The sequence below is a fragment of the Empidonax traillii genome, unplaced genomic scaffold, assembly GCF_003031625.1.
Source record: "Empidonax traillii isolate 1590-97213 ecotype Southwest subspecies unplaced genomic scaffold, ASM303162v1 scaffold309:size1915965, whole genome shotgun sequence".
Lineage (NCBI taxonomy): Eukaryota > Metazoa > Chordata > Aves > Passeriformes > Tyrannidae > Empidonax > Empidonax traillii.
In genome coordinates, this window is record NW_020955502.1 from 1,596,569 (window position 1) to 1,608,646 (window position 12,078).

At 42.6% G+C, this 12,078-nt stretch overlaps 1 protein-coding gene across 3 annotated transcripts in view; it reads right to left on the reverse strand.

The window, feature by feature from the left end:
- Positions 1-12,078, reverse strand: part of CACHD1 (cache domain containing 1) — a 97,195-nt gene that overhangs the window by 33,314 nt on the left and 51,803 nt on the right. For all 3 annotated transcript variants that reach the window (XM_027891094.1, XM_027891096.1, XM_027891097.1), the window contains exons 5-7: positions 4,221-4,347; positions 1,925-2,069; positions 189-405 (exon numbers count right to left, since the gene is read on the reverse strand). In XM_027891094.1, coding sequence (XP_027746895.1) covers positions 189-405; positions 1,925-2,069; positions 4,221-4,347 — 489 coding nt within the window. The remainder of the gene's footprint in view (positions 1-188; positions 406-1,924; positions 2,070-4,220; positions 4,348-12,078) is intronic.

The following is a 12,078-nucleotide window of genomic DNA, read 5'->3' on the forward strand; positions in this document are numbered from 1 at the left end:
AAAGGGAAGGGCCACATTCAGCTCATGCGGATTCCAGATCAAGGAAATGCCACTTAACAAAAACACGTGCTTCCCTCCCCTTTTTATTTTAGTATTCCGCACACTACACTCCTTTGGCCTCACTCAAAGTGAGAATGTGATATCCGCAAGCCTCAGAAATAATCAGGATTGCACAACAAGGGACTTACTTCCTTGGAGTTTTGTGCCATTGTTAGTGTTCCGAATCAACTGGAAAGCCTTCTGGAATCCCACGGCGTGCTGTGTGGAGCTGTCAGATGACTTTATACTGCTAACGAAGGTGGACATCTTCCTCTTTGTCTCACTGGTGGCAGGAGACAGAAATGTCTTATAGCACTGATCCAGGGAGCAGGTCCTGACTGTGTCTGCCACGGTCAACACGGAGATCTTGAAAGAGAAGAGACTCGATGGGATTACCTTCCTTTTAGGATTCTTAAAGCACTGATACAGAGAGCACAATGATAAGCCAACTGAAGAGATTCCGTGGGTTTAAAACCCAATTGTTAGGAAATAAATGCTTGAGGCATAAATCCGTCAAATTTGAAAGGGATTAGACTTATGGTGGATTGAAGGAAAAGAGACTTTGCTCTTTGTTTCTCTGGCAAAGTCAGCTTGGCTCTGCTCCTACACAATAGTTAATACACTGTTCTGGGCAGGAGCCTGAGTGAGCCAGGGATAACTGAAAGGAAAGCCAGCAGAGAGCATTTTCAGGAAAGCCTGGAGTGCCTGAAGAAAAGCGGAGTGCATAGAGATGAAAAAAAAAAAAAACACCCCTCTAAGAACTTTTCACAGCAAAGCATTTTGCTGTTTTAACATTTCAGTCCAAGCAAGGCAACTCTGCCATCAGTTTTTATCCTGTAAATAACTGAAGGCGTGTAGTGGTAACACTTGCATTAATATATGTATAACACACCAGTCTTATTAACTCAGTGGAATAATTCATTATAAATTATGACTGATGCAAGACAGTCCCAGAATTAAGCATTAATTATATACCCGTGCAACAGGTTTCATAACCACTGAGCTACTGACCCAGTAATCTGTGTCTTAAGTGTATTCTCTGAAGGAAGGCAAACACTTGTGACACTTAAATTTAAGTGCTATTAATTCTGCTGAACCATAAGCATTATTTTACAATATTAAATCCCTCTAAAAGTGTTTTTCCCATACAGTTAATGAGAAGACTTAAGGCAAAGATTATCATCACTTGTTCTGCAACTTGATTTGACTGAAACTCCCTTCCTACTCCTAACAGAAAACCAAGCAGAAAGAATGATCAAGGTCCCACCAGCAGAGAATTACTAACTAGAGACTTCTTGTGGTCCTAAAGAAGGACCTGACAGGCCCCTGGTTTTAATTTGTATTGGAAAAAAAGTACAGGTGAAGCAACTTTTTCATTGCCAATTGAGTATCCGTGGCACAGCAAGAAATAAAATCCAGATTTCTTGGCCCTAATTATGTTTCAACTCACCTCAGTATCACAGCAGAATAAATCATTTCCATTTTCACAAGAAAAAAATACAGGCTCAGAGGTAAAATGAGTTGCTCAAAGCAATCTAGAACTTCACAAGTCATCAGGCTCAGAGCATGGTCCTCCTCACTGTACCACACCACTGACCATCACCTAAAGTCTCTGCTGAGTTGAAGGAGCCTTTAATGATTACTCAGACACAAGATTTTGCCTTAGATCAGTGGGTTTTCACCTTTTTCCCACCCTGTGGATCCCCAAGTATTTCCCCTGCAGAAGACAGGGGGGGTTTCCAGAGTTGAGCTCAAGTGTCGAACACTCACCAGAGGCAGACCATGGATACAAGGACATGGAGTTAAAGTGACCATTTTGGATGCGAACCAAGAACTCGGAGCATGGCTGAAACCAAGGAAGACCCCTTGCCTGAAGAAGCCTCACCTTGTCATGTTCATCTATGGAGCTCAGGATGACCTGGGCAGCATCCTTGGCAATCTGGAGCTGCGTCTCTGTGACAGAGGCCCCGTGGTCCACGATGACAACGATGTGCTTGGACTGAGGGCGGACGGTCGAGACATAGACGGGCCTGAGGGAGAAAAAAATCCAAACCACTGTCACCACACACCTTTCATTTCCACTAAAGTGAAAACAGTCAAGAATTTAAAAAAAAACCCTAAAGAACAATGAAGAAACAATGAATTAGAACAGGAATTTTTGCCTTTATGAAAACTTCCACGAGGAAACCAACTGAGAACATGAACACATGTAAATGGCCCTTGCTCTCAGCCTCCCTCTGATTTCTTTCTAAATTTTTAACCTGTATCAGGTCCATCTTCCCCTGTCACAGCAAGTGCTTTCAGTCAGGATTAAGCAATTTTGCTGAAGCACAGCAGTGTTTGAGATCAGTGTTTGCAACGGTTCATATCAAGTTTTGAATTAAGCTTTGACAAGGAAGAAAAGCCTCCTGATAAATCCTGGGTGCCGGGAACTTCCCTCATATGTGAAAGTAAGTGCAATAGTGGGTATGTGCTGGCTCCATGACAAGTAAAAACCTGTGCAACTGTGAGGAGTTGATTAGCCCAGGGTGTTTGGTTTGTTTTAACAAGGGAATGCCTCTGGCCAAGGAAGGGTTTTCTGCTGGTGCCTTAGAATGACTCTCAAACAGGTCATGCTCTACAACCCCTTGGATTTGCCCAGTTTTACACCCCATGGCCAATGTGAGTTAACACTGGAGAGGGTTCTTGGTGCTGCCACGTGTCTGTGGTAACATCAAAAACCATGTTTTCAGGGAAGTGGTGCTCAGATCCAGTTCAATACTGAGAGGTGTGTGAAAGCATTCGCAAGCTCTCGTGCCAAGCTTCCAACCCAGAATAAATTAGGAAGATCCTCAGCATGGAGGAAGGACTCAAAAAGATGAGCCTCTTTCCTCTTTAGTCCAGACTCAAAACTTGTTACAGTCAAGTGTGAATTTGGGGATCTAAATTTTATTATATCAAAGGCAGCCCCAGAAATCTTATTAAGAAGCAAGGAAATGCAGAAGACTTTAGACAAGGCACTGCTACAAACAAGTGGCACAAATCAGTTCTTAACTGTAAAACAGCCTGCAGCTCTACACTGTATTCATACCTAGAACTGAAATAGGGCCTTTGATCTTCAAAGCACTGAAGCATTAACTAATTAATTCACCCAAACTACCCTCTGAAGTAAATATTACCAAAAAGATATCCCTTATTTAGCTACGGAAAAACTACAACCCAGACTAAGGGACTGGGTAAAATCACCAATGGTTTTAGTGTCAAAATTCTGACCAAGACTGGGGCACCCCCATTCTCACATCAACAGATTGCACCTTTCCAAGGCCACAGAAAACCTGATCAAGCTCAGATACTTTGTGCTTGGATGGCACATAGAAATACCATCTGTAAACATTTGATTGCTCCATCCTGACATGTAACCAAAACCCTCCTTAGTCTCTGTGCACTCCTTACATGGACATGTCCCTTACATGGACATGTGCTGGTTCTTCCTCTGCAAAGACTGATTAACTGGTGGAATCAGCTAATGTGTGACCAGAGATACTAAAACCACTGCACCTTCTCAGAAGATTCCAGCCTTGAGCCTTTATCGGTCCCATGGTACTGACAGCAAAAACCAGGGAAAAATGCTGCACCTCAACTGCTTGGCATGATGTGTACAGAAAAGAAATATTCCCCCGAGCAGGAAAGCCCTGCCATCCTTTCTTCTGCATTTTTTTAGTGGAAAAAGGAAGTTTTCACTATTGCTGTTTCCCCACTATCCATGATGTGCCACCTGAGCCTGGGGTGGAGACTGGATAAATGCTCCTTTCCTGTCTCTCACTCTCCTCCCCAAAGCGATGCACCTGCCAAATCAGCAGAATACATGTTCACTACTTTATTATCAGGGGTCAAGTATGAGCCAAATATAAGTCAAATTTTCCCCTACAGGCTGACCTACATTTTCCGAGTCACTGCTATTTACAGCTTATTTGATTTGGGAGAGGTGAGGAACCTGTATGTAATTTTATTTTACTTCAAAGATTCTTAGAAGTGAAAAACTGGTGCTTTAAAAAACAAACCTAAGAAAACCCAAGGGACTCCATTAGAAGTTCCTCATGAATGTTGTCAACTTGGCAAAGCACAATGCTGGAATGAAATCAGTGCCTGAGGAATCCAATTTGAGTGCTTTTCCCAGGAAATGGCAAGGAGACAGACCGTACCTGCTGCGGTGTTCATAGTTGCCTTTGCACCGGAACTTGTGGGCTGGGAAAACGGTGAAAATCCCTTCTTCTGAGCTGAAATACTGCCATTTAATTCCTGGATTTGACTTCAGGTTATCAGCGAGAACTGGAGGATGGAGTAGAAAAACAAAAAACTAAGTAGAGTGACAAAGGCAAAACCTGAAGGTATTGTTACTGTTATTCCCAGCCTCTCTCGTGTGTGCTTGGAGAGGAATAACCAGGATCACAGTGTGGAATACAGGTTGTTCTACTTGAGGACTGATAAAGCCTCATATCCAATTTGCAACCAGTTAAAGGCTTTCGGAAATTAAACACTGGATTTGACAGATTTTGCTTCATATGTGATGACAGTTCCTGAATCTCTGCAGTTGAACTGTGTTCCAAGAAGTCAAGGCCAGAGAAAGGAAGGAAGAGATTAACGCAATTATATATAATATGTGTAAATACCTACATCTACATGTAATGATAAATACACTGTCAACATCATTTCCCTGAAAAAAAACCCCATCCTAGTGTTAAAAAATCATGTCTTCTTTATACTGAAATAGCTCCAAAACATTAAACAGGTTTGCTGCTTACAGCTCCATAATCCAACCTGTTGACATTACATATTCTGAGTTCTGTTTGAAAATGTCTACATGGACATTTAGTAAATATGTTCCCAAGTTGTGCAGTCAAGCAGAAACCAAGCTCAGAATACAACTATAGAGTGGAGATCTCAAACCCTCCTTTTATAGTTTATAGGCCACATTCATTACCTTTAAAATGTGCTTTCTTATTAAAATAACCTCTGAGGAAGCACCAATTAACATGAACAATAAAAGCAGTTAAAGAACTACATATTAGTAGTATGACAAAAATGACCTGATTAGTGAAAACAGAAAACACCATCAAACCCAACAACGAAATAAAGTACCTACCCCAGGGCCAAACACAGCAAATGAAGCCAACAGAGTGCTCAGATACTGTGGAAATCCCGAGCACTTTGCAGCCCATATGGGGTCAGTCACGTTTGAATCACTTGGGGCAGAGGTGGCAGAAAATCCCAGAATGGGTTTGGCTGGGAAGGACCTTAAAGACCATCTTGTTCCACTCCCCAGCCATTTTCAGGGAACAAATCCCATGGGCACTGGGATTTCTGCCTCATAATGCGATGGGAACATCCCAGCTGCCACCTGGAGCATGGACTTGTCTGCTCTCCCTGCCAGCTTGGAGAGACAAAGGGATTGGTGTTCATCCCATGGGATAACCAGTAATACCAGGTTTGCTGGGTCCCTTAAACAAAAGGAAAAACACTCCCAGGAGAGAGGGAATGGGAATTCATTAGCATGGGAGGCACAAACCCTCTCCCACCACAGCAGTAACAGGATTATATTGCACTCGGGGCAAAACACCGTCTCTGCTTGCAGCAAAATGAAAATAAAGCCTGAATGTTTGAATTCTTTAGTTTTAAGCTAACACTTATAGTGGATCATCATCCCATCAGCTTCAAATGCATTAAAAAAAAAATTTCCTTGCCTCTTCTCCTTTCATGTTCTTTGATTGCACAACTAGAGAACTGGCAGAGGGGGGCTCTGATTTCCAGTGCTTCACCTTCTGCTGAGCATTCCCCTTGGGACTGACACTGAAAATAGGCCAGTTTCATCTCCTGGATCTCTTGCATTATCAAATATGCCAATATTTGGGTTGGAAATGACTGCAGGGCACATTTCAAACCTTAGCCAGACACTCTACAACAAAATACCCACACTGAGTACGCTCTGAGTTCAACACCCCCAACAGTTTAACACTTACTCAAGTTTCCCAAACTGGCTGTGGCCACGATGTTCTCTCCACATTCAGCTCAGGGGAATTACCCTGGAAAAATCACTGTCTTGGGGTTTCTCCACTCCTCTTTGCCACAGTGTTTTATATTCCCTCAGTGCCTAAAAGTCCCAGTGGAAGTCCTGGGCTGGGACTGTTGGGTTTGTGCAAAAATGCAGCTCCACATGAGCGTGGTTTTGAAGAATTTTGTGCCTTGATGGACCAAGGACTAGCAGAGATCCCTCTCCACATCCCTCCTGAAAGAACTCATCCTGTTTTCATCTGTACTGCTGGTTCACATGATGGCAATGCCTTGCAGGCAGGAGGGCCATGAGACTATAAACCATTTAAATCCTCCTTTTTATGTCTAGCCACCAGGATTTCATAGTTCTGGGGGTGAAGTCTGGCAGTTGTTTTTGTATAAAGAGGCTGAATTTCTGAAATTTAAGTTTTTGTTATGAGTTACAGAACTTGAAAAATGTATTTTCAAATCTGACATAGGAACACTCACTGAAAGCCTGGGTGAAATAACTTGTCCAGTGGAATTTTACCAACAGCATTAAAATAAAGGACTTTATAATTTAAAAGGTTCAGGGTTTTTTTTAATCCTTGCTATATTAAAGATAAACTTGTTATTCCCACAAGGCCACAATCTGTATTTATTTCCCCTTGACAGTATCTGGATTTAAAAGTGTTCATTTTCCCCATAAACCAGCTGGGTTTGAAACTCAAGCTCTTTACAGCCTCGGTGCCTCTCTCTGCTGTTCTACCTTTTCACACAGTTCTGCTCATGTTTCCTTCACTGAGTATGTTAGTTCAGTAACACCCTCCCCAGAGACCACCAATTTTATCCTAACTCTGCTTTTTTTCTCTCTTCTTTTTTTTACCTATGACCACTGCAGATAAGCTATGGCTGAAAAACCTTTAATTCTCATTTTAACTCACAGAGTAATTTAATTTTTCATTTTTTTGTCAGGTTGATTTGTGCAAGTATGAGAAGGTACCCACCTCCCTGTTCTAATCCAAAGTACATCTTGGGCACCCAACACAGGAAAGATGTGGACACATTGGAGCAAGTCCAGAGGAGGCCACAGAGATGATCTGAGGGCTGGAGCCCCTCTGCTCTGGAGAAAGGCTGGGAGAGCTGGAGGTGTTCACCTGGAGAAGAGAAGGCTCCAGGGACAACTTAGAGCCCTTCCAGTGCTTAAAGGGGCTTGAGGAGAGCTGGAGAGGGACTTTGGACAAGGGCCTGGAGGGACAGAACAAGGGGGAATGGCTTCCCACTGCAAGAAGGAATTGTTGGCTGTGAGGGTGGTGAGGCCCTGGCACAGGTTGCCCAGAGAAGCTGTGGCTGCCCCATCCCTGGGAGTGTCCAAGGCCAGGCTGGACGGGGGGGGCTTGGAGCAACTTGGGATAGTGGAAGGTGTCCCTGCCCATGGTAGGGGATGGAATGAGATGAGTTTTAAAGTCCCTCACAACCCAAACCTGTCTTGGATTCTGTGGTTATGACTCTGTGACTTTATATTACTGAGCACATACAATGATTTTGCTTTTCTAAAGTGAAGCATCAGCACTAAATAAAGACCCAGCCTTGACCTCACACCACATGGAGGAAGCCAAGAGTCCCAGCATTATAAACACAGAAATCCTAGTGGAATTCCTCACTTCTGGATACTGCCCATGAGCTGGCATTGCCAAGTCACTCAAAAACCTCTGTCCCCTCTACTTCCAATGTAGCACTATCTGACCCCAAATCCTGCGGCACACTGGAAAAGTTGGGAAGTATTAACATGACAGCAGTTGAAAAGATCATCTCTCTAATTATAAATATCTCACAAGGCAGAAAGGACTTTTAGGAAGAAAGCCCTGTGTGATAGAGTTTGTAAAACTTCAAAGGGAATGCGATATGATAACACTTAGCACTTCTAGATACCACTTTACATCTTCAAAGCACAGTCAAATCATTAACTAATTAATCTTCAAAGAAGAGCACAAACAGTCAGGGAAAAAAAAAAAAGGGAACTACTGAACATAATTGCTCATTATAAAAGAGTTTCTTAGAGCCCTCCTCTTCAGCACTACATTTGATGAGCTGCCGACCCCACAGTTCTCATCCCACAAAAACCAGGAAAGTTTAATTTTCCCTTCTCCTCTAACAAGCATCTCCATTAAAAACCGTCATCATGAAGATACTTTAGTGCTCCCCAGAAAGACATTCTCTAACTCTCCAGACCTACAAATCTCAGCCAGGATTTTCCGAGTCAAACCTTATTCCAGCTCGTATGTTTTCACCAGGAACAAAAGCTCTGCAGCTCGAATACAATTAACATTCTGCTGATGGCATGAGCCAGGATAGAGCCCAGCTCAATCCTTAGGAGCTAAGTAGTAAAAAACCCTTTCACTGTAAGGAATGAGACCAGATTCCTTGATTGGAAGAGGGGTATTAACTCCTCTGCTCAAACACCTCCCAGTTATTTTAACTCACCCAAAATCAGTTTAAAGTACAGCAATATAAGGAACACGATGACCAAGGCTTTGCTCATTTTGGAGTCAATGATCCCTGTGGATCCCTTCCAACTCTGGGTATTTTATGATTCCAAGATTTTAAACAATCAACACTTCGAATACAGCACAGACAAAAATTATTGGGCTACTTGGTGCCATCTCTGCATATTGCTGGGGAGGAGAAATCTGCTGAAGTTGCCTGGTTTGGAACAGACCTTTCAGCACTTTGAAGGATGAGAAGAAGAAAGATTTACTGGTTCCTTGTTCATTCAAAAAGAAAAAAACTCCAAAGGAATCTGATAACATAATGCACTGGGGCTCTGGGTAAGATTTTGTCCCCTAATAAATAAAGGACTATTCATCCCAGATCTCTTTAACTAACCAAAGCCTGTGATTCCATCTGAAGAATAAAGACTTTCTTCTTATCTATTTTGTAGTAATGGCTGAAAGTAATCCAAATGCAGAACTTAAACCAGATAAAACCTTTTTGAGACATTAAAAAAAAAAGTGTCCTAATATAAAGAAAAAACAGTGCTAAAAGCATTTTTTTATAGGTTGAGAAGAGACATATCTATTTCTTCCTTCTTTCACCCTTCCCTAAAATTAATCCAAGTCACAGAATATTCTGAGCTGGAAGAGATCCACAAGTGTTTATTTTCCTTTTATTATAAAAAATACAACAGTGCTGCAAAAAAAAAAAAAAATTATCTTGGAAAGTTTCATAAGCTCCACTCATCCTTCTTAACACACTGTTCAGACTAGAACTGGGGGTTGCTGTCCTTACCAAGGGCTCTCCCAGGCTCTGCTCCTGTGGCTTGCCCGGAGTCTGCGGTACAAATTCCATTCCCTTCCAACACCTACAACTTCACCACTCTGCTCCCACTTTCTTACAGTGAGCACAGGGTGAGCCAAGATTAACATTTCAAGAATTGAGGTGGAGGTTGAGCAGAGCAGGGTTTAAATTTATGTTTTGCCCAGAGCTTTTTAGAGGCCGGATTATTTAAACTGCAAAACTTGTGTGGGAAGAGAGAGAGATACTCCTGGGAATTTTTTTTTCTTTCCCATTAAGAATGAAGTGATCAATTCATTCAGGGAGACAACCTGGATGATGGGCAGGCCAGGCTGGTTTGGGAATTGTAGGAAAGCTAGAGAAGAGTATGGGAGCTCCTGTTTCTGGGCTGGAGGAGCAGAAGGATTTCAAACCCCTCCTTTAGGAGATGATGCATGTGGGGTCCTCCCCACCACGCTGCTTCCAGTGGGAAGGACTGTACGACATCATTTTGGGGAAGTTGTAGCTTCACATCCTGCCTTTAAGTCAAAACAAGCAAAGCAAGGCAGGAGAGAAAATACACAATAAAAACACCCAGATGTGCCACAACTCTTGGGTTTTTCAGAGCATAAAAATAATTGGGGCTGAGGTAGAATCTGCACCTAAAGTGCAACAGATATTCCTCACCAGCTCTGCATGAGGACACTTTAAAGAGAAGAAAGAAAAATATGGGATTAGAGGAACTTTTTTCCTGTTTAATTGTAATTTTCTTTCAAAGGTGGTTTTAGTTTACTGTATATATGTTGACAGATTTATTGAGAAACAGGTTCTGTGCAGACCCAGGGTTCTGCCCCAAGTGGACCCTGGAAGGTAACTGGTTCCACAGAACTGGGGTACTGATGAATTAAGATAAAATTAAGAGTTTCAAGAGACAGATGACACTAAGTAAGTACTTTTGAAAGCATTTCTAACCTGGCAACCTCTCCCCAGCTGTGGGGATGCCGCTGCACTGACAGTGCTACATCCTTCTACCCAAAACTGCCTCCCAGTCTGTTTATATCCACAGTCTGCCCCAAACCAACTGTTATCTCAGACCAAGAATTCCCTTGGGAAGAGACTGATTTTTTGGCACAGCAGGTCCTAGCCCATGGCTACATAAGCAAGAGCTACAGATACAGCCAACACAGTACCCTTGACTCACAAAACAAACACTGGACCTCACTTCCCGAAACCTTCCCACACCCAGTTTATCCCAAACCCCAAATATTTCTGCAGTCACACAGGGACACTGCTCCGGACATGGGCAATGTCCAGCTCCACACCAGCTTCATCCTGCCTGACTGTCCTGGCAGCAGCTGCTCCTGTAGCCACACCAGTCCCTGCTCTGGGACAGGGTGGTGGAGCTCACGTGGTTGAGATGTTCTCAACAGAAAACCAGGGAAGGGAAGGTGGGAACTGTCATCAACCACAGCTGTGGCTGCCTCATCCCTGGAAGCATCCAAGGCCAGGCTGGACAGGGCTTGGAGCAACCTGGAATAGTGGAAGGTGTCCCTGCCCCTGGCAGGGGGTGGAATGAGATCAGCTTTAGGATCCCTCCCAACCCAAAGCAGTCTGTGATTCTGATCTCACAGACTTTCAAACACCTTCAATAAGGAGATGAGGCCTAAGAGTATTGTACCTCACCTGCAGAAAACTTCACTTCTCATTTCACTGAGTGTGTACCCAGGATCAACTTTTGTTTCTCAAAAAACCCTGTTTCCATCTCATTTTTCTGCATCAATCCACTCCTTCCATCCCAGGCATTTTCTCACTAATAAAAATCTCCCCCCAGGGCTCTGTTTCTGTAACGGTAAAGCTGGAGGAGAGTCTGCTGTCAATAAATCCTGAAGCACTTCCCTGTTCTTACTCTCCCTCCAATTCCCTCTTCTCTTCTGTTGCCCTTTCCTGCCAGTGCCATTTTTTGAAGCTTCTCCTTTCATCAGGAAGCTTTCAAGCCAGAGGCAAGGGAAGAGGAGGCACTTGAGTCTCACTGTAAAGCCAGGACAGCAAGGAACTTAAACACATACTCAATTTATGTAAGAATTCAAACCAGAAATGCAAAAAACCAGTTACAGGAAACTATAACTTATTTGTTTTTCACCACTCAAAAATAAGAAATATTTCTTGAATATTTTTTTTACATTCATCTCTAGCAATAGAAAAAAGATTTTTAGTTAATAAAAAGCATTTAGTGATTCATTCAATGCTTTGCTTTTACAACAGTGCCTGTAAACTTGCTTTCAGATATTATTTTGATTAATCACTGCATGGGATTTTATACATTATTTTAATAAGTTGTTTGGGTTTGTTTTTTTAATTAAGAGATGGGTAAAACAAAGCCCAGCAAATCACAGTGAGTTAACAAAGACTGCCTGCCTTTAGAGTGGAAAACACCACACAAATCATGGGGATGAGATGCATGTCAGGAAATCAGCCTGGCCAGCACCTGCATCCAAGATGTGGAATACAGTGAGTGGGATGGAAAAGAATCTGCTCATTTTGCTTTTGGTTTTTACTTCTTTTTACATTTCATTAGAAATCCAAGAAGCAAAGCTATAAGAAGGGACACGGTAAGGGAGGTTATAAAATTTTGGGGTTCTTTCACCCAATTTGGTGCAAGATATGTAAATGTTCTGTGCTTGGTGGGGTGGAATGGCAGCTCTGCCGCTTCATCAGTGAAGATATTAAAATAAATCAGTATTTTATTCCGAAAGACATGTA